Source organism: Leptosomus discolor, chromosome 7 (assembly GCF_034619465.1).
Source record: "Leptosomus discolor isolate bLepDis1 chromosome 7, bLepDis1.hap2, whole genome shotgun sequence".
Classification (NCBI taxonomy): domain Eukaryota; kingdom Metazoa; phylum Chordata; class Aves; order Leptosomiformes; family Leptosomidae; genus Leptosomus; species Leptosomus discolor.
The window spans coordinates 20848378-20871798 of NC_141397.1; the positions used below are offsets into that span (position 1 = coordinate 20848378).

General features: G+C 39.3%; 1 protein-coding gene across 1 annotated transcript in view; it reads left to right on the forward strand.

Annotated features, from left to right (window-relative positions):
* Positions 1-4654: 4654 nt before the first annotated feature.
* Positions 4655-23421, forward strand: part of LOC104354156 (collagen alpha-6(VI) chain) — a 66327-nt gene continuing 47560 nt past the window's right edge. Inside the window, exons 1-12 of the mRNA XM_086468531.1 lie at positions 4655-4745; positions 5948-6514; positions 9192-9197; positions 10213-10827; positions 11819-12379; positions 13542-14102; positions 16303-16878; positions 17703-18269; positions 18892-19238; positions 19352-19430; positions 21511-21656; positions 21894-21986. Of these exons, the coding sequence (XP_086324657.1) occupies positions 4655-4745; positions 5948-6514; positions 9192-9197; positions 10213-10827; positions 11819-12379; positions 13542-14102; positions 16303-16878; positions 17703-18269; positions 18892-19238; positions 19352-19430; positions 21511-21656; positions 21894-21986 (4209 nt within the window). The remainder of the gene's footprint in view (positions 4746-5947; positions 6515-9191; positions 9198-10212; positions 10828-11818; positions 12380-13541; positions 14103-16302; positions 16879-17702; positions 18270-18891; positions 19239-19351; positions 19431-21510; positions 21657-21893; positions 21987-23421) is intronic.

The window sequence follows — 23421 nt, forward strand, 5'->3', positions numbered from 1 at the left end:
TAGTGCTGTCAGGCCCATCAATCTGTGGTATTATCTTAAAAGAGATGTCCTGTGTCCTACAATATCATGCACTAGCAACTTGAAGTGGAAATAAATGGGAGAACAACAAACTGCATTAAAAAAAATTTCCAATTGCCTGCAAATACTCTATGATTCTACAGCTATTTTCAGATAACCACAAAGGCTCTAGATCGATTTGTGAGGCTTTATATAGATTTCTTCTTACAGCACCTAATTTTAGTCTTAAAATCAACAGGTTTCTGTATGTTACATAGAAACAGAGCAACTCCAGCTTTTGGCTAACTGTTCATTATCTATACGCTAAATCTGTTTTTTAAATTTCAAGAAATACCTGTGATATTACAGATGTATTGAATTTTGAGAAGTGAAATGATGAAAGTGCAGTCCAAGAACACAAGTCCAAGATAGCAAGGCCAGAAATATGGTGTTAATGAAGCATTCAGAGACAGTAAATCTCTGTAACATCCCATTTATTTTCCCTGATATATTCCAGTGGGACTGTGCCAATGCCCCATCCCCAACCAGTTTGGTCAGGACTTGAAAAATGGTGACTGAGAGTGTCAAGATGTTAGTCCTAACTAGGGAGGAGAGCACTGGCAACCTTGACGACCCTGAAGGAGCTGCTGGCCACTGCCTCACTGCTATGGATGTACAGTCCTGATGGATGCTACGGGTGACTGCACTGCCAAAATCCCAGAAGACTGATGTCATGGAGGAGCCAGATGTGAATTCCAGAGCTGCTGCTCCAGATGTCTGAAGCAGCTTGGCCCTGAAGGTCAGCTCGATGCTCTGTCCAGAGAAAAAGGGGTGGGAGGTAAAGAAAGTAAAAGGGAAAGAATAGGAGGAGGGAAAGAAAATAAATACATGAGTTTTTAGAGGCTTCCAAACCACCAGAATGCAAGTATTGTGGGAGGATTTTCCGTGGCAAATTAATTGAAACCCTATAAAAGGGTATTAGTCTCCATAAGCCATTTAGGGACCCTGATGGGTCTGAAATGATCCGTTCAGACACCTTTCCCTTTGGTAAGTGTTATAAACTGTCTGTTCTGCTCATCAAGAAAGGTTTTCTTTAAAAAAAGTCAACGGTAAAAAATTTCTCCTTTTGAGAAATTTGTGTATTTGTATTCATTTGCTAATACATGACTCTTGAAAAAGCTTTGATTAGAGTTTCTGAAATTGCTACTGATTTTCAAAAAAAAACCCCTTATTTTGGTTTGGGTTTTTTTCCCCTCTCTTTCTCCCTCTGTACTATGCATATATATCATGTTTAATTGTGAACACATACAGGGTAAGACTATGCGCTCAGGATTTTGAAAGGGTAGTGACTTAAGTAAAGTAAATGAAGTCTTTCAGATTATATCTGCTGTACACACTGATGTAGTTATGCGTTAATGGTGGTAAAATCTTACATAGAGTTCCAACACTTAACAAAAGCAATGTTATTATAGGAGATGAATGATATCCACTATTATTAATCATGTTTGCTGTAATGGGCTAGCCATAAAGACGTTGCTGGGTGATCCTTTTCTTGAAAATTTAAATATTTAAAGTGTAACTGAAAGCTAATTCAATTGGATTTGATAAACAGAAAAAAAATAATTCTGTGAGTGGAAGGAACAAGGAATGGTCCGTGTAATAACAGTGCCTGGAAATCAGTAGTGGGCGTCACTTTCCAGGACGCCTGACTGGTGTAATGTAAATGTAAAAAAAAGTAAAACAGATACAAATGTGGGAATGAACAATAAACCTTAGACATGCAAGTCTTACCCTGTTATATAGGGAGAATCTGGAAAAAATACCACTTCCAAGAGCAGAAATGGGTTATAGAGGTTGTCTTTTGCTGATGGTATCCTCCTGAACATGCATCATAGAACTTAGGCTCTCTAGTGGGCTGACAGGTCTTCACAAAGATTTAGCTTCTGGTAAGTAGGGTTTTTTAAACATCCACCTACCTGCTTGCTACCGTCTTCCAGAAGGAGACAGCATCCCTCAGCTTCTTTGCCTGTCTGGAGGAGCTTGTCACCTCCCTGCAGAGGTGCAGGGCAGCATAGGTGTGGTGCTTCTTGCTTCTCTTCCTCTCTGTTACAGGAAGAATCCTGAATGCAGCACCAGAGCTCCCTGAAATTCCTTGGGCAAAACTATGGAGAACTTGAGCTCGGTTGTGCAGAAACAAAGAATCACTTACTGCTCCCACAGTGACTTACGGCTGACTAACTTACTCTACTGCACTCCTTCCAGGGGGAATCTACTGTCTTTCCAAATTATGCCAATTGTTTCCTAATCATTCACATACATATGTTATTTACATGATATGTAAATACATAGTAATAATCCCCAAAATAAATGTATTGTTGCAGCAAGGATTCTGTCATCAGTAGACGCCTAGGAGCTGTTTCTTATTCTCTTTGTACATGCCCTGCGTGATACAAAGGGTGAAAGAATATGTTGGAGATTAAAAACAGCACTCTTACATGCGGTCTGAACCTCATGATTTCTAAACTTTGGGAGCATGTGTGCCTTCAGCCTTCTCTTTCTTTGGGCTTACTCTTCTTAAGAGTAACCCTTAAGAAACAAACCTCCCTTTCTTCATGCAAGTTTGCTTTGTACCTAAAAACATTGCTCAGTAATGTGAAATTTCTCCTTCAAGAAGCTTTTAAAAGAACAGTCTAACTAACACTATTTCAGAGGGACAGGCATGCCTAAATTAATTACACTATTTAGCCATTTGTGCACAATTATTTTGAAGTTTTACAGTGGCATCATTTACTGAGTATTTTGGTTATTACCTTAGTTCACAGAGGATAAAATAATGAAGGTATTTCTAATAATTCTGCATTTGCTCTGCTATGCTTGAGAGCAGAGTTTAAATTCAAATGTTTAATAAGTAAGCTTATTATTTCTGATGAAATAAATGGAACATTTATGGTTTGTCAGATAAAATGAAAACAAATGAAAACATGCACAGTTTATATTCATGATTCAGCTGTTACTTCAGATTTCACTGATATTAAAACATTCTTAGAGCAAGCATGGGCCAAACAATATTCTCAGTTATAGTGTAAATAAAAAGCAGATCTATGGAGGATGATGGAGGATCACTGGAATTTTGCCACATATGTGAAATAGCAGTAAAAGACAAGAATAACAAATTATACAAACACAATATCCCATTTCAGCTATCTGAAGTGGCAACAAAGATTTCCTGCAGAGCCACTTGCCAAGACTTTCAGCACCTGGCACCTGAAGATGCCTATTTTCCATTAGTACTGCCCAAGGACTGCTCCCACTGATGTTAGAGATTGGTCAACATCAGATTGTTGTGTTCCTCTTTAGAAGACAGGGATTGAGAACTAGCTCCCCTATACTGTCCTGCAAGAGACTGCTTCAGCTGTCAGAAAAAGGAGGAAATGTGGCTTTCCAGGAATTTTTAGGGGAAAGTATCAAATTACTTAGAGCGGCACTACAAGTCCCTGATGATACTAGTCCAAGGCTGAGGCAGGCAGTGGTGTCCTGGGCTGGGTCTGGGTGAGGAAGGTGCCAGGCTGTTGCATGTCTGCTGCACAGTACAGGGATGGGCTGAAGATGATGGACCAACCTGCAGTGCAGCCCCCAGAGCAAACGGCAGAGGATCTAGGCAGGGCTTCTCCAGGACCTTTCTTACTCAGCTCTTCCTCACAGGTGAGCAGTTTTCTGAGGAGCCTGACCCATCCTACACAGCTGCTGGCACCAGCTCTGGCTCCAAGTGCAGGCAGCTGTGGTTTTAGCGTTTCAATAAAGCAGGATGTTTACAGTCATGGACAGATCATAGCCTGAGATTGGGGAGAATATTTACAGGATAAGTTACTTAAGATTTCCTGTGAAAGACTGGGAAATTATTTATATGAATTATTTTTGCTTTTAAAAGCCTTCCAGCTAGCAACCGAACTGACATGCAGAGGGCTTCACTTTATAGAGAGTGTCAGGAATCGCTGATCGTTCACAGAGACATTTAAAGTGCTGGTTTCCATGCAGGGCTGGAAGTACAACACAGCCAACACTGAAATAGCCTTTATCTGGCATAGGTTTATTCCTTCAGCTCCTCAAACTCAGAGTAGTGCAAATAGAAAAGCTCACTGTTAATGGGACTTTTCCTCCTCCTTTTCCTCCTCAGGAGAGCAATGACTCCTTTGATTCTTAGTTTATTTCCATAAACTTTCAGCATCTGAATGCTGTTATCCAATGGGCACTGAACATCTAAACACTGAACAGCTAAAATAAGTTCACACAAATTAAGCCTCAGAGTGCAGTTTTGCTCCCACTAAAATCAGCAGAAGTTGGATCATCATATTGTGAAAACCTTTAATGGAAAATAGTAGTAGTTCAATATAAGATACCCAGCCTTCCAGAAGTCACAAACATGACCATTCATTAAGGGTTAGAAGCTGTTCAAAAGATACTATTCTGTAAAAATAATTGCCATTTCATTAACAGGTAGCTGGTTAAGTGCTCTGCACTTTCACCAGAATTTAAAAAAATTACAAAGCAGGATGCATCTGGACCTCAATAGAGCTGTCTCCTCCTGATACATGCATGGTTGAAAAAACAGTTTCTTCAACTTTCTGACTGGCCATTCTTTCCATCTCCTTCAGAGAGGATGCTCAGAGGACTCTGCCTTGAGATGAAGATGCTGCTGGCTCTGTTCTTCATCTTCTTTGAGATGCACGTGTCTGTTTCCCAGAACATTGGTATTTTATTATCTCTTTGTTAATGCAATTCTTAATCGGAAAAAAAAAAACTTTGCTCACCATTTTTGCTCTAAATGCTGACCAGAAGCTTGAAAGGCTAAAGAAACTTCCATGTACAGTAGCTGAAGCTGAGTTTGGATAGCAACAGGTGAGGTTTGAGCTGTACAATATGATGTGGGAGGTAAGGTAAGAGGTGATGTGAGAGAGGTATGAGGTGAGGTTTGAGGTGAGATGAAGTTTAAGGTGAGGTACAAGGCAAAGGCTGAGGGTTGAGGTGAGGTTTGAAGGATGAGTTGAAGCGTGAGGTGAGGTGTGAAATGAGATTTTGGGGGTGAGATGAAATTCAAGATATGAGCTGAAGTGTGAGGTGTGAAGCGAGGGCTGAGGTGTGAGCTGAAGCATAAGGTGAGGTATGAAGTGAGTCGTTGAGGGGATGGGAGGGATTAGGGGTGAGCTGAGCTGAGCTGAGCTGAGGTGAGGCTGGCCATTTTCCAACGTGCAGCCTTGTCTGGGAATGGGCTGCAGGAAGTTGGTCCCTGTCATGACTTCATCTCACAGCTCATGACCACAGACATTCCAGGGAATAGTGTAGCTGCCAGTCGCCCCCATACAGGGGTCCTGGGCATATGTAAACATGGTTTGCTGTGGCCATTTTTTCTGAATTTCCCATGCTGGCAATCTACCTCCTAGCCTGCTCCTCCATGTTTTTCGTGAAACAGTGAACTCTCCCACTCTTGGAAAATTTTACCTACATAATGATCTTGTGTGCAAGAGAGACCACCTAAGACTGATTAGGTGTAAGAGAGCAAAGCAGAAAGGTAGAGGTTCTATCTTAGTCCTACTCTCCCTCATTTGTATGTTGTTGGGTTACTAAGTGAAACTAAGCTTGATGGAATATCTGGTTAATTTTGTCATGGTGCTGTTGACTACAGACTTCCCTGGTGGTGCTTGGAGATATGGTTTAGGGGTGCATTTGGTAGAGTAGGGTTGATGGTTGGACTTGATGATCTCAAATGTCTTTTCCAACCTGAATGATTCTATGATTCTATCTGCAGGCATCCATTTTCCTATGTGGCCACTAGCACACTTAACTGAGGTGCAGAATTTCTTTCCAAGTCTCGTTTCTTGACGGTTGCAATGTCTGACTGTGTTATAGCTCCAGAAGAGAAAGGCAATATAGCAAACTGTTTTCTGTGTTTCAGTCCCTACAGACATTGTCCTCTTAGTTGACGGCTCCGACGCTATGGGACATTCATCTCTCCCCTATGTGAAAAATTTTATGATCCGTATGATTGACAGCCTACCAATAGGGCCTAACCAGTTTCGGCTGGCGCTTGCTCAGTACAGTGATGAGTTGTCCATTGAATTTATGCTGGATACTTACAGAAGAAAGGGTCCTATGGTGAATCATATCAGGAGAGACTTTACACTTATTGGTGGGAGTTCAGTGCAAATTGGAAATGCCCTCAATGAGGCTTATGAAACCTTTTTCCAAAAGTCAGCAGATGAAAAAATAAAGCAACAAATCATTGTGATTTTGACATCTGCACCCTCAGAAGATGATGTTCAAGAAGCTGCCAGAAGCTTGCAGAGTCTTGGAGTAAAGATAATAGCTATAGGGACAGAAGACTCTCCATATAACGAACTTTTTGAGATGGCCACCCCGTCATTTCATTACAAACCACTGATAGAGGAGCTGCCTAAATTCTCAGAACATATGCCAGAGATCATTGATGATATTATCCGAGTAAACATCAGCGACTTAATAAGTATACCTGATTACAGTGACATAGCTGTGCAAGAAGGTAAGCTGTGCTACTTCATGTCAATCCCATAGAGTCTAACAATAATTTTCAGTATTCTGATGAAAAATATCCATCAGAAAAATTGGACAATATAGCATTGTATTTCTAATGTTAAGATAACTTTTGTGTAGCATTAAAAAAGCAACATCATTTAGCAAATATTTCATCTGGGCTTGTGGCTAGATAATCAGGTTCTGACCACTAGTTCAATATTGCATGTGTGATCTGTAATTTATATTGTGTGGTCTGTACAGAGAGAAGAGAAAGAAAAGGAAAGAGCACAACATCACCTGTGGGCTTTTGCTTGGTGGAGTGGGCTCTTTACCATGCAGGTGGACTAAGGCAATAGCTTTGTGACAGATAAAATGAGAAGATTTTTTGTAGTCTCAATCTTTTCTCTCCCCTCTTTAGACTCCTCCTGCTTTTTACGTGTATGTATTGCATTTCTGAAGTACAGTTTTTGGCATATGCAGTAGACTGTGCACTGAAGCTGTAATGCAAGCCATATTTCTTCTCTAACTATATCTTCAGTGAGAGCTGTAAGAGAGTCAACAGACATGCAGGCTCTTGAGCAGCACAGTAAATTTCTGTAAACCTTGCTGATATAGGGAACTTCTTACAGATATTATGACAGTGTATAATTTTCATATTTCCATTTACGGTACTAGAGTTCCACAGGATGAATGCATTTGCAGGAAATTAGAAGATACTACTCTGAGATTAGGGCAGCTTTTTCTTACTTTTAAAACATTTGTCAGATAGAGGGTCCTGAACCATGCATTCCTTACATGGAATAAATGTTATTTTCCTGGAGATTTTCTGCGATCCAGAGGGACATTAGGAAGGGAAGGAGGGGAAGAGTTATGATTTGTTAGAGGAGAAAGAGAGTAATCATGCCAGGTGATCTCATGTCCCGTTTCAAGCAACCCCTGTGTGGTTGTGCTGCTTGGGGGCAGTGCGACTTTTACTACTTTGAGCATTTCTGCCTGGCAGTTCTTTCATTCAACTGCCTGAACTCTCCTTGGTAAGAGCTGCAAAGTAAAAGAAATACTAATTTTTAATTGTATGCAAATTTCCTAAACCTAGATAAAACTAAAAAAAAAAAGAAATCACTCAGCTTTTTCAGTAGAAAGTCTCAGATAACTCTAAACTTAGTTAGTGAAAATATGAATTCTCCTGTATTAGACAAACATCACACAGAGAGAAAGTTAAGGTCGCCAAAACAATCACTGCAAAGGTAGGAAAGCATAAACTGAAAGTTTTCTGAGCAATGTTAAATCGTACTCCCTTTTGCATGTTAACTACAGGCTTATCTTTAATGACTTCCTAATTTTTCCCATGGGAATTCTGTGTTATGCAGAAACAGGGTGTATGGGTGGCAAAATATGTGCTGACAAGTGGTTCTGAACCTGCCAACTTCCGAATGATGGATTTTGCAGATTTGTCGTGTGTTTTATTCTGTTCTTTGAAAAATTTGTTTCCATTTCTGTAACAACTGGTATTAAAGGGTCTGTGAGGAATTAGTTAGTTGGAGCAGAACTTCTGTGCTGGATTTTGACATATGAAATATTTCAAAATGTGAAATATTTTGAAATATGAACTAAGTCCAGGGTCTTGATACTTGTAATGGAAAGAAGGCACAGTAAATACATTACTTTCAAGTATTCAAATTCAGAAATTGAATACTTGAAAGCATTTTCCTTACTAGGAGTAATGTGAAGAATTCATTTCCTTAATAAGAATGTAAGATCTTATAATTTCCTCAAAATGAAGTTATAGGCTGATTTTGAGGAATCATGGATGTGGCAGCCTCTGTTGAAGTCAGCAAGAATTTCAGATGGTGGGCAAATCAACATTTGTCTAGAACCCCGTTAGTTAAATGTTATTAACAGTAAAAAGGCTTTTAAAAAACTAAAAACTATGTAGAACAGCTTCTAGGTATAGAAACTGTTTAAGCTTTTCTATTTTTGTTCCTGGACTATTGCTGAGTGAGCACTATGTTACTTTATTGCCTCAACATTGTGTTCTTTGTGTTTGGATATTTAATTAAAAATTGTTAATGATATGTTTTTGTGTGGAGATACTACAGATATTGTCCTGTTGCTTGCTGGCCAACAGGACACAGAAAATTATTCATTTCCTTACATGAAAGACTTTATTAGCAAATTGGTATACAATCTGCCACTGGAATCTAACCAATACCGTCTTGCACTTGTCCAGTACAATGATTATGTTCATGAAGAGTTTGAACTGGACCCAAATAAAACGAAGAAGCATTTGTTGATGCATGTGCAAAAAATGCAAGCGTTGCAAGGTGGGCCACTAAAAACTGGCAATGCCCTCCATTACGTTTATGAAAGGTATTTCAAAGAACTGGCTAATAGACCAGATAGAAATCAGATTTTAGTGGTTCTGTCATCTTTGCCTTCCGAAGATGATGTGGAAGAGTCAGCCAAAATGTTACAAGACAATGGAGTAGAAGTGATAGCCCTCGGGATACATGAAGCTGTGAGAGAACAACTGAGGTCAATGGCTATGCAGTCATTCTCGTATTATTTTCCTAAGGAATAGGACCTCCCTATGTTTTCTAAAAATGTCTCCAATATTATTGCGAAGTTCCAAATGGATAGTATTAAAGAAGTAGAAGGTAAGAAAATCAATGATGTGGGAGATGACATTTAAGGACTTAGACCTTCAGTATGATGCTAGCCACTCTAGGCCTCACATACCTTCTCATCTCCAGCAACCTGTGTAGCGTTCATGACACATAGGCTGCTGAAAAACAAAGAATAGGAATGTATTGGCCAGAGTTTTAAATATCTTGCCTAGCCTTAGCATGTTTTAAAATAGGGAAGCAGGAACATGGATGGGACGGACATACTCTCATGCCCATGAAGTTTTGCACTTGGCATTATTTTCAAAACTTGGTGCTTTTACATGTGTAGATGTGCGTTAGGCACTTGTACTCTCCGATACTAAAAGGAATGGAGGTGAAGAAGTCTCTTTTTTTTTGCTTTTACTAGTTGGTAATTGGTACAACCAGTATGTGTTAATGAAATACAACTCCTTATGAAGCTGTGAACCCTTCACAATTAGTAAATTAATGAATAGTCTTTGAGGACCTTTGGTAAGTGTGAATTAAAGGAATTATATTAGACTCTCCATTACCAAAATGGTACGGCTGAGAACCTTATACTTTTCATGTAGCACTGAGAATAGGTTTGTGTATTGGGATTTTTCTTTTTTTTTATACATATAAGTGATTTAAAAAATAAATAAAATCCCCTATAACTGAAGATTTTTAGCATGCATGGTCCAACTAGTATCCTTACATATGCATCTTCTGGATCAATACACTAGAAAATACAAGCAAGAGTTGAAGTTACAAGAATATAAAAACCATAAACACTTCTGCTATTATATCCCCTAGTTTTTCTGATCTTTTGGTTATTTTAACTTAAAATGAAGTTTTATCACTTTGACTTTCAGTAGCTTGTCATCTTTGGCTAAAAAACAGTTTTACAAACTTGTTTTACTTTAAATAAAGCAGAAAACCGTGTCTTAGGAAAAAAACCAACAACAGTCCATAGCTAGTTAATTATAGAAATAGCATAGAAGATGGCTGCTAACATCACTTTATTCTCATCCTTTTTCCACTATAGTATGTGATGGAGACTTGGTTGCTGACATTGTGTTTATAGTTGATCATGGTACTTCAAAGTCAAACTTTGAAGAATTAAAAAAATTCCTGCAAAACCTAACATCCTCGTTTGATGTGAAGGAGAAATGCATAAGAATTGGCCTGGTGATGTACACTGATGGACAAGAAGTGATGTCACATCTGAACACAGACACAGACAAAGTTGAAATTCTGCGGATAATACAGGACCTTTCTGCTGGGTCAGGAAAAGCCAATACTGGTGCAGCTATTAATGTCACAAGGCTAAAACTCTTTACTGAAATTGCTGGGAGCAGAAAGAAGCAAGGGGTAGAGCAAATAGCTGTTCTGGTTACCCACAGAAGCTCTCAAGACAATGTGAGTGATGTTGCTACTCTTCTGCGGAGAAGTGGCGTGACAGTGTTTGCCATAGGTGTTGAAGACGCTTCTGATCAACAACTGGTCCAGATAGCCTCTTATCCTCAAGAGCAGTATGTTACCAGTCTCAAGGTGTTTCCTGATCTGCAAACACAAAATAAAATTTTTCAAAAGAAGCTCTTGAATCAAATAGAAAACATGCTGTATGTCCGCTCTGAAAGAAAAGAGATTCTCAAAACAGGTAAAGCTTTCCAAATAACTTTGGTTCTTTCCAGGTTAAGAAGTTTTAACTGAAGACTATCCTGAACCTTCTCAGGTTCTCGAACTGAACGTTTGAGTTTGAACCTTTGAGAAAAGGAATTTATATTTAAAGTTGAATATGGGTTCACATTTTACTCATTAGCATACTGCCAAAGTTCAGTAGTATTGAAAGCTTGTTTATTTCTACCATTATTTAATAGGAAGGACTAATACTGTCAGAAACATCAACTGTTCCTGTTAGAGAGTAAGTCAAAAAAACAACTAAGGCACTGTTAGAACTTGATCTGTTGGAAGATGCTGCATCTGAATGAGATTTCCCTTGGAATGTTAACCTTCCAGTCAGTTTACCCTTGATTTTGATCAAACCTAGAAAATAAATGGGAATGTGTACATCATGGGGGTTTTGGCAGATATTAAGCCATGAGGGTGTATGTCCCAGGAAAGTGAAGTGGCTGAAGATTTCAGACTTGTCTAGAGGTAGTAATAGCAATAGAGTAGCCTTAGATATTTTATGAAAAATTACTAGTGAATTTATGCCTAAGAGCTCTAAAAGTCAGTGGTTTCCTACTGTGGATGATCAGAACATTAAGTGAACTGCTGCTGGAACCTTATTCAACAATAAAATCAGTCATACTGATTAAATGTTTAACATGGCTATATAGTGATGCATGGTGAATTCTTGTGGTTGTTATAAGTTGTACTGAGAAATCTGGGAATTGCTGGAGGTAGTTGCTTAAAATCATTTCAGATGTGATTGAAAACTCCAAGCTATGAGTTTTGTTTTCTGTGGGGAAAGCAGTCATACAGCCGTGGATAAATAGTGTTTTGTTTCTTGCTGCCATGCCTGAGATACCTAGCAGGTTAAGTTTGCCAACTATTTTGTTACCAGATGTATTACAAAAGGAGTGGAGATAGGTGATCTGTCCATGCGCATAATGGTGATCTAACGGAGACTTTTTCATTCTGTGTAGGGTGCCTGAACACAGAAGAAGCTGATATTTACTTGCTCGTTGATGGTTCATCAAGTCTTGATTACTTCGATTTTGTGGATATGAAGAATTTTTTGAAGGAAATTATTAGGCTGTTTGACATAGGAATGAATAAAGTTCGATTTGGACTCGTGCAGTTCTCACATTTTAATGAACTAGAGTTTGAGCTTGGTAAATACACTTCAGCAAGTGACTTGATAAAAGGGATTGAAAATATTCGGCAAGTAGGTGGAAATACCAATACAGGGGGAGCTCTAACTTACATGAAGCCATTGTTTGAAAAGGCCAGGAAGCAGCGAGGAGTTACAGTGCCTCACCATCTAGTTGTTCTCACAGACGGAGAGTCACAGGACAGTGTGAAGGAACCAGCCATGAAACTCAGGGAAGACCAGATTAATGTTTATGCCATCGGCGTGGGGGAAGCCAACATAACTCAGCTTCATGAGATTGCAGGAGTGAAAAACAAAGTGTACTTTGTACATGATTTTGATTTGCTGAAAGATATTAAAAATGAAGTTGTCAGAGAGATCTGTACCGTAGAAGGTAAGACCATGCTTTCACTTTGTCCTGACAACACAGAAAATAAACAGATTCCTTTTGATTTGACGGAGAAATTGTTTCATGAATAATGAATAATACATCCCTTGCCTGTATATTACAGACTTTATTCCCTGGTTGCCCAGAGAGTTCTCCAAAGTCCCCATCTTTGGACGTCTTCAAGGTCAGGTTCCTCAGGGCTTTGAGCAACCTGATCTAGTTGAAGATGTCCGTGCCCGTACCATGGCAGGGCGTTGGACTAGATGATCTTTAAAGGTCTCTTCCAACCCAAACAATTTTATGATTCCATGATTCTGTGAAATTGAGCTACCAATGTCAAAGGCACCCAAAATCACAAATCACTGTAGAACAAGTAGGTCTGTGAATGTATCTAGTTTGGAGCATATCTCTCTTTATTGAACCTGCTTTTTTCCTTAACTCAAACAGACCAGTCTTTTTTATCAGGTGTAGATAGGCACAGCATATCCCTCAAACAGAATTCTAGAATTGAGATGTGCCAAAGTCAAAATAAGACAGTTTTACAATTTAAAGTAATGATGTAGAAATAAGTATTCCCTAAACTGTAGCTTTTTGGCCAGCATTCACCAGGAAACAGGTGAAGGTTGTGTTGCACTAATACCCCCCCCCCTAGTTTATTTCTTACAACCCTATAAAAGATTAATGAAAAAATGTGCTTGAATGTGACCTACCAGTGTGCAGGCTGTTCGTTTGTAACTATCTATTGTTTAGCTCACCTCTTTCTGTAAAACAAGTTGCTGTTTCCTACCTCACTGAAACAAAGAGAAAATTTTCAGGTTTCTCAGGCTCCAAATCTTGACCAGCAGCAGGTTTTAGATTTTTATTTTAGAAATTCCTTGCTGATCTTAAGACACTGCTTCAGTTGCTTGGCTGTGATTTAATGCTGACTGATCGAATTGCAACTGATAAAGTTAATAATGCCCTTGTTCAGATTTGAGAGAATAAAGTATTTTAGTTACAGTCATAACTTATCAATGAACTAATAAAATCTAGAGTTTGAAAAGGCTTATGCTGAATTTTTTTCTTTCTTTTCCGTTTCTGAGGTTATTCTGTGTGCTTAACCTGTTTGTGGTTTTTCTCAAAAAAATGTAGAAAAACCTAAGCTTAAAAAACTGTTTTCCCTTGACAGCCTGCAAAGAAGTGAAAGCTGATATCATGTTTCTAGTGGACAGTTCTGGAAGCATTGGAGATGAGAATTTTCTGAAAATGCTAAACTTCATGAGAGAGCTGGTGAACAGAACAGATGTTGGTGCAGACAAAGTGCAGATTGGTGTGGTCCAATTCAGTGACAAACCAAAGGAAGAATTCAAGCTCAACACCTACTCCACCAAAAGAGATATCCTCAGTGCTATCGATAGGATATCTCCCCTTCAATCAACCACACTGACAGGAGAAGCATTGAAGTTCATGCTTAAATACTTTCAAGCCAGCAGCGGCTCACGTGACGAAGTTAAAAAAATTCTCATCCTGATCACAGACGGGGAATCACAAGATGAAGTTAAAGCTCCTGCCAAAGTGCTCCAAGATAAAGGCATTATAATCTACTCTGTTGGAGTTTTTAATGCAAACAAAACTCAGCTTGAAGAGATTAGTGGGAAGCGTGAGATGGTATTCTATGTTGAAAATTTTGATATTCTAAGCCAGATAAAAAGCGACCTCATTTTTGACATTTGCAGTAGCCCTCCTGATAGTAGTAAGTATGGTAACTTTCAATAATTTATTAGTTCATGAGCAATCATAGGATTTTTGTTCTGAACTTGTTATGATCAAGTGTTGCAGTCACAGAGCTGGCTGCCTCTCTGTTCCTGGTTACTCTCTGTTACTTCATCCCACACAAATTCTTTGCTTCCCACTGCTCTGTCTCTGAGGGGGATGCTTTGCAGGTCTCCCAGGGTACCACTCTGTGTCACAGGGCTGCAACCACTCTCTGTTCACACCCTGGAGGTCTGGCTGAGCACAGGTGCCTCTGATCCTTTCCCTTGGGTGTGTGAGATTAGACACCTGCTTGGAAAAGTATAGGTCTTTACATAGAATAAATAAAGCTTACAGAGAAAAGGCTTCACTGATGCCTTCCTTTGAAGTCTGTCATCTCATTATGCATGCCTTTCAGCTCCTCTTTCTGTGGACTCCACACAGGGGCAAGAAAGGGACCTTCTGATGACTCAGTCTTGTCTTTTTCTGAGTAGCAGTGTTGGAAGGGCCCACACTGTCACTGAATGCAATTCTTTGGGGCCAGGGGGCATTCAGTGTCTTTGGCAAGAGTACATTTGTAACCCCACATGAAATTTATTCTTCCTGCCAGATGTTGCCCTTCCTGGACATAACCAATGAAGAATTCAAGCCATTCTCTTCTTTAATTATCCACACACACCCCCCCCCCCCCCACCCCACACCCCCCCACAGATTAAATGAATGTGGTTATATTAAACAACAGTGGCAGGCAAGGTTGCATACAGTATTTATAATCTTTACAGACCTGGGCAACTAAGTGAACTGGATTGATTTTTTTTCTTGGGATGATACCTTTAGCTGAGGGTGTAAATGGGGAAAGTGATCAGGCTGCAAAAAGAAGCAGGTGGGGTGTCCTGCTGCTGTGGGTTCTCATGGATGTCAGCCGCACTTGTGAACATGAGGTAGGATTTTAAAAAAGACTTGACTAGAAGCTATGTGTTGTCTGATTCAGTTGTACTTAAGGCATACCGTATTGCTGTGATAGTGCAAAAGACTTTAAATGGTGTGTACTTTTTGTCTCTCTCTGCTGTATAAAGGTAGAACATAGAATAGCTTGCTGAAACTCGATTCAAAGTTGCTGCTTCAGTCATGGAAATTGCAGTCATTTAGAAGAGATGGGGTTAAGTGTTGAGTTCAGTACTGAAGTCTACCCAGCATCCAGTTTCTGAGCTTTCAAAATTCGCTTTCTACACATAGGGGTGAGGGGGTGGAGGCCATGGGGAGAGTGGAGACAAGAGCAAGGATAAAGCATGCAAGGGTGATTTATTCAGAGTCCTAAGAGGTCCAAACAGTTCAGACATGTGGCTATGTCTTTGCACTGCTGCAATACAGAACTTGTAACTAAGGAGAGTTTTTAAGTACAACTGCAATTAGCCAAGAAACTAAGCATCATTTTTTCTTCTCAGCAGTTTTGAAAAAGATATCAGTAGCTTATGTAGTGAGAAAGATCAGGTGTAAACAGGGAAGCTTGAAATATAATGAGTCACCAGCTGTAATCTGTGCTGCTCTGTATGTCTGCAACTGGGAGAACACTGCCCTTCAGAGGGACCAAACTGTTCTCCCACCAGGGAGTGAGCTGGATGAAGGGTGTTAGCCCAGCTCCTCAAAGCACTAATTTATCACACTGAGACTGTAGGAGGCAAACCCACTGCTGTGTTTAATTCAGATATGAAATAAACCTTTGGATTTTTTCTGCTAGACGTTAAATATGAACTGACGAAATGTGCTGTATGCAAGACGGGGGAAGTTTCAGTTAATATTCATACCCTGTGGAAGGATAGCTTTAGATATTGTAAGCTGATAGGAATATTTCCACAATATCAACAGAAATATGACAGTTTCTGTTCGCTCTATAAGCCCTGTACTGTGGTGTCCAAAGCAAAAGGATAGCATTTTTGGTAAATAAGAAAACATTCAGTTTAGTCTAACTCTGCTCTGATTACCGGAATCGTGAAGTTCACACAGAAGTCTCAGAAGCTACAAGAATCTGTCATATGTGCACTTATTGATAGTAACAGAGTTATCCAACACCATTCAGTTAGCAGAGTTATACAGACATTGCATAGAACTCTGAGAAGTGGACCTGAGTTATAATAATCAGTAAGATTCTGCATAATTTTACACATGAAATCTTCACTTTTCACAATTTGGTTTTACAGAATGCAGAAGAGTGGAACGTTTAGACATTGTGTTTGTTATGGACAGCTCTGGAAGCATAAGCTCCTCACAGTACCAGGCAATGAAAGACTTCATAATTGCCCTGGTAAACCAGTCTGATGTTGGCCCAGATAGAGTTCAGTTTGGAGCACTAAAATATTCTGACAAACCAGTAGTGCTCTTCTACCTCAATAAGTATGCTACAAAACTGGAGATAACTAAGGCTATCCAGAGAGATGACCCTATAGGACAAACAACTTATACGGCAAAGGCACTGGTCCTTTCAGAAACGTTCTTCACTGAAGAACATGGCAGCCGCAAGAGCAAAGGAGTTCCCCAGGTGCTGATAGTGATAACTGATGGGGAATCCACTGATAAAGCTATGCTGGATGATGTGGCCCAGAGATTAAGGAACAAAGGAATTACCATCTATGCAGTTGGAGTAGAAGGAGCAAATCGAAATGAGCTTCTGACAATGGCTGGATCAGAGGACAAATGTTTCTATGTGGATACCTTTGAAGGACTTAAGAACTTAAATGAAAATATAACAAATGATGTGTGTGAGATTTCGGTACCAGGTAAGTATATACTCACTATTGGGTGTTGTGTTCAACTTCTTCCTCAGCAATTGTGTTTGAAGGAAAGTCTTGCGAAGGCATCTGTCAGATAGGTACAGAAAACACAGTCTGTTCTGATTAATGCGATTTAAATTACAATCATCTCTGTTTCCTGCTTGTTCGGTTCAGCTCTTGTAGTGGGTACTCTTTCCTACCTTCTCCTTCTGATGTCTTTCGTAATGGAAGTAGCGACGGCTGCTGTGCTTTATTTGGAAGTTGATCAGTTTGGGCTGTGGTAAGCATACTGAGAGCAATTTGGTGCTCTGACAGGGGAGACACCTCATCTACGAATCCTGAAGAGTCTCAGTTTTGTTGCACGTAGGATGGGATTTATCTTACTTAGCTTTAGCTGTCTATAGCTGTCATGTCTAGTCACTGTAGTTTCCCTTTCTAAGTAGCATGGAGAGAAATAGGCACTTTTAGGGTGTCAGTCACCTGACCTCTTTAGATATTTGCATGAGGCTGAGATGGAATGCACCCTTGCCCTGTGGGCATTCGGTTGGGCCAATGTAATTTTATTTGCTCAGTAGGTAAGAGGGAAATGTAGCTATGGTTACTCTGCAACGTACATGCTTACAGGAGTATGTTTTGTGCTCTGGGACTAGATGTCTGAATTTCCATGTACATTAGCTTTTATGTGCTTAACTTTCTTTTTGTAGGTCTATTTGTTGGGAGGTTTTTTTGTCAGTGTGACTAGTAGGATGTGGGAGGTAGAGGCAAGGTCACTGATTATAGACATAGAATTGTGTACTTTGTAATAATATATTTTTCTTTATCTTCTGCAGCCTGTCCAAAGAAAGCAGATGTTATTTTCCTAATAGATGGTTCCAGACACATAGATGAAGAAAACTTCAGGATAATGATGGACTTTGTGATAAGTGTAATCAATCCAGGTGTTGCTGTTCAGAATACCAAAATTGGCTTTGCACTGTACAGTGATGTCTATAAAGAAGAGTTCAACCTAAGCATTTTTCCAAACAGATCAGAACTAGAATTTAAAATTCAAAGCATCAAACAAATTAAAGGATACCAAAGAAATATTGAAAATGCACTTGAGAAAGTCAAACTCAACTTCCGACCAGAAAAGGGCAGCAGAATACATGAAAATATCCAACAGATTTTACTGGTAATCATTGCTGGAAAAACAACCAGTAGAGCTACAAGAGCAGCAGAAAGCCTGAGGAAGAAAGGTGTTGATATATATGCCATAGGTGTGGGAAACGTTGATCAGTCCCAGCTGACACAGATAACTGGATCATCAAGTAGGAAATATGCTGTTGATGATTTTTCTAACTTGAAGACCATAAAAAAAAGACTGGTTGATGTTATTTGTGAGGATAATAATAGAAAAGGTAAACATCCTTGAAACAAACTATTCTAAGATCTTTGTGTGCTGCTTTAAACATGCTTCCCAGTTAGTGTGCTTCTTTAGGATACATTTGGTTGATCTTCTGCAACGCTCTGAAAACAGAATAGAAAAATTCTTCTGACTCGCGTGAAGATGATGATCTCTGTGGAATAAATTAGCTAGGGGAATAAGGGGAAGGAAGGGTCAAAACCTGCTGAACTGAGAAGTATCTCCCGTGAAATAATTTCTGAAGCTGATGCTGACATTGCTGTTAAGAAGGCTGGACAGTCAGATTTGTTATATAAGGATAATTACAGAACACATTTTTGGTTAAAGGCATTTAGGGATTTTTGACAGCTTTGTCAAATATGCTTTTCATTTCCATAATTTTTCTCTAGAAATTAAAAATTGTCTGATTAGTTTAAGATGAATGTGTCTCTAAATGAATTAGAGACCTAAAGATTCATTTTAGATAATTACCTGAGGCCTGGAGATGACAGATTCTAGAAGCTCCTGCCTGCTTAGCTGGTGTGCACTGGTCTCCTCTCACTGTGATTTTTCTCTTCTATTTTTCTTTACCTGAAATTGAAATTGCTTGATGCATTTATTTATGATTTTCCCAACAGTAGCTTGTTTTGTGGATATCACTGTGGGATTTGACATCTCATCACAGAGGGAAGGCCACAACTTATTTCATGGGCAGACCAAACTAGAAAAGCGTTTTCCTGAGATTTTGCAAGCCCTCCTGTCTCTAGAGGATGTGAGCTGCAATGTTGGGTCCAAGGCACAGAGCAGTGTGGCTGTTCACGTGAAGAATACTGTTACTCCAATATCTGCAAAGTTCTACATTGACAGTGAATCTATCTTGCATAACCTGTCCGATGCTGTGATTGGGAGACCATCCCGACTTAATGTTGAATTCTTGCAGTCACTCTGGGAAACATTTCAGAACAAGGATGAGACCCGACAAAAGGTAATGTGATGACTTAGGCAAAAATCCTTTGTTCAAAATTATGTAAGAAAGGTTGAAATACAATTGTTCATTGCTTCTGTGTGATTTACATTCTCTTTTTTATGTCTTTGTAGGTATTACTTGTGTTCTCAGATGGTGTGGATGATGACTTAGAAGCACTTGAACAAAAATCTGAAGAACTTAAAACCAAAGGTATCTATTCTAGAGAAGTCAGAATGTTTCACTTCTCAGGTGGCCTAGCAATGGGGTGAGAAGAGGTATTTAATTAATTTCTGCAGAAAGAGCACATGGAGATTAGCAGCAAATAAAAGGAGTTATAGTCTCAGGTGCGCAGTCAATACAAATCAGAATAGCTCCTTTGAAGTGAGGTTGACAATGCCTGATAAAACTGTCCTCCTATCATGGTCCTTTTCTTTACCTGTGGCCAATAGCGGATGTTTCAGAAAGCACCTAGTAACAGGACTAAGTAAACAGTGATGCTTCTTTGGGATGACTTCCCCATGTAGAGATTTTATGATCTGAAACAGTCTTTCTTACAATGTTTAACCAACTTTCCCACAGCTACACATATGTGTTTCGCCAAGCAATCTGCCTTGTCCTTACTATCTGTTGTCACCCAGAAACCTAGCAGAGTGGGGAGAAGATAGGTTGAGTAGTTACCTTTCCTCCTGCCCTGTAGGCTTCAGTATCTGTATCAGCATCTGATTTCGGAGCCCAGGGTCAGAAAGGGAGGGCAGGAGGAATGGAGAAGCTGCCACAGGCTAAGCCCTTCTGATGTGTGCAGGAGACTGTCATGCAAGAAACAGTGAAAAACAGAACTGGAGATGAAAGGGCTAGATTTACCAAAGGGAAATGCAAGGGGCTTCTCAATTGGTAGCAGTCGCTTTGGTGTGTGCTTGCCCCTCATCCCATACAGACATCCGTTGTCTCGTGTCTATTGTCTCTCTTTTCTCAACAACAACCCTATGAAGAATTTCCTGTTCTGAACAGGATGCAAGTGGCAAGAAGAGCTATAGTGGAGTACAAGCGTGACAAGTGCAGCCAGTAAAGTGGAGCATAACAGTCCTTTTAGCAAAGATGCTAGTAACTGCAGAGCAGTAATAACGAGGAGAACATGGGGCTTCCTTTGACACTATGGCAGCCACACGGGAAAGATAGGAAGACAGATATGCCTAACAGCTTGCTCAGGTGTACCAAAGACTCTTTTCCTTGGGGTGTTGTGTGTTGTCGGTCGGTTGTCCTGTGTCAATAAGCAAATTAGGTGCAGAAGTGTGATTTGGGATTGAGTTTTAAAATGTATTTTAAAATAAATTTGGTCTTAGGTTTGGGTGGGTTTTGTTTGTTTCTGTTGGGTTTTAATTTCATTTGCTAGGGCTGTGCAGCATCATTCAGCTAGAGATTGCTGTCATCTCTGTTCAAGTGAGTCAGAAGTCTGCCTGCTAGATTCACGGAACTTAAATCAGAGTAAATTCAGTTTGTTTGGATTTGAATCTGCTGATGTTGCCTGGTATGTTGTACAACTGTATAAAAGGGACTCAGGACCAAGCCAGAAACCTGGAATCCCAACATAACTGCATTTTCAATGGCAATGTTGCCTCACTGTGCTTTTTTCCCTTACAAAAGGAAACAGACTTTTCCCTGTTCTTTCTCCGAATGATCTGAGTTCAAGGGGAGCACTTCAGGACATTACTGCATAGGATATCTCTTTGCCTCTTGCTTTGCAGCCTGAGGAAGTGTCTTGTGGCCAGAGGCTTACTCTAATTTCACATTGGTGTCATTCTAGATCAATATAAAGACATGCATTCTTACAGCAAAACTGGGCTGGAGAAACAGAGAATTCAGATCTGTAATTTCTCTGACATCTACCTGAGCATTAGATCTGCTATTGTAGCTGATGGAATGATGACTTGGAGCCACCAATATTTGCAACTATTTTAATGTAAAAAGAAGTGCAACATAAAACTTCTGGTTTTCCTAAAAGCTCAATGGTTAAGTGAATATTTATGTTGACAGCCAAATCAACCATATGGTCTTGAATCATTGATCATTATTCAAATAGGAAGATTTATATTCTGAGCTTTTTATTGGCTCTTCATTGTCACTAGCACCTCATTCGAATCACTCACAGAATTGTATACCATCAAAAGTGTGGCTTTTCCAGCTGGCATTCCTAGTAGGTACCATTCACCTTCTTTATGATGCATGTATATATAAGGTACAGAAACCATTTTTCAGTGGAACTGATATTTATTTTCTTATTCATTATAATTAGGTTTGGATGGTCTTGTAACTGTTGTTCTGGAAGGAGCCTCCAATTTTCAAAACCTCCGATCCATTGAGTTTGGAAAAGGATTTGAATATGGAACTCACTTACATATTGGCATGACAGATATTGCTAGTAGGCTATCCAAGTTCTTGGTAAGTTATCTGATAAAGAACCAATGTACATAGTAAGATCTTGGGTAGAAGAACTGTACAATCAAACCGTAAGAATCAAGTTTGGTAAATATAACTAACAAAGGAGTCATGCTATTAATAGAGCATAAAGTCCAGTTGTATTCTTAGGGTGAGTGCTTCCAGTAAGAGCAGGAGTAGAGCCATGAGGAAATTTTTGGAAAATACGTTTTTCATCTGCAGTAACTTCTTCTTTTCAAGAATAATATTGCTGAGAGGACCTGCTGCTGTTTGTCTTGCAAATGTACTGGGGAAGAAGGTGAAATAGGAGATATGGGAAAACAAGGGATAAAGGTAAGAATATATCCTAGCTTTGTATTGCTAAGTTTGAGTTGTAAATAATAATGTAACGGTGTTTACCTGTGTTTTATGGCAAGATTTTGGTATATCCTCCAAAATCACAATACACCCTCTGTCTAACAATGCAGGAGGAGTAATCAGTCATCAGTTGTGAGTACTATGGAGGAACATTTCATAATTGATGAGCTTATCTAAAGATTCTAATACTCGTTTTGCTTAGCAACTTACCTGCTTTTCCCTAGAATGCGTGTCTTTCAGAGACCTTTATTCAGAGCCATCAGGAAGTTCCTAATGACTGCATTTTTAACAGTCTCGGAACAACTTAGGATAGCAATTGATTGTTTCTGCAGGAGTTCCAGAAAGAACCAAAATCTCATGAAGGCATTGCAGTTCATTTCAGTAGTAAAGATTTCTATTAATGTCAATGGAAAAGAGCCAGTGAAATGCTACAAGTTAGGGAATTAAAAGTTAGTGCATACAAGCAAGCAAAAAATGCTTTAAATCAAATTATTTGTCTTTTAATTATTTTTTTTTACTAACTAGATTTCCAGTTAAGGTATGCAATAGAACCATTCTAAACCTCAGATATCTGTGACTTTTCTTGTATTATTTTCCTTTGATGTGGTTAAGAAATGGTGGAAAATTCTGTACTGTAGTTCAGTAGTGTAATGTTTAATTCTGTTCAGTTTTAAGTAACTTATTTTGACAGCTGCCATAACAATTGAGAGTTCTGTTAAATGTGTGCATTAATTCTAAATAAAAACATGCTCTATGATGTGGATGCTTGAAGAATACACTTTTTCAAGCCAGCAGGAGTGCAAATATGGTAGAAGAACATCCCCTGTATACATGAAACATTAATTTATATACAGTCCTGATGTCCTTGTGGACAAGCATGTTCACTGGTCACTCAATAATGGGTGTTGCTTCTCACCTGTATGTTTCAGCAGCCATGAACACTGCTGCTGGAGGCTTCAGATTTTCTGCCTCCAACAGCTGACAAAATGGGCAGCTCAGGCTTGTACAGTGTTAGTTCACATATATCTTTTGAGCAGCCATAGCTTTATTTTGTCCTCTAGCTCTTCTCCCCTTTTCCAGAGTTAAAGAGTTCCCTTGAGTCTTTTCACACTTATCATTTTGTCCACTGCACAGCATCACTTCGGCCTTGGTTCTTCTTTTATTATAAACATTAAGCAAAGTCCAAGATAGGTTGTTAAAGATTCAGTAATTAAGGTATATCTCAGTGTTGTCTTCAAATGTTTAATTAGTTGCTGGAGACACTTTAAAACTTTGAAAGAACTTTTCCTGGGGCCTGCAGTGAAAGAAAATTGTTCACACTGGAGCATCCAATAAAAACATTGGGCCACCTTCAAATCTGAATGTGGGAAAACTAATGCATTAGTGATGACTTAACCTGTTAGCAACATTA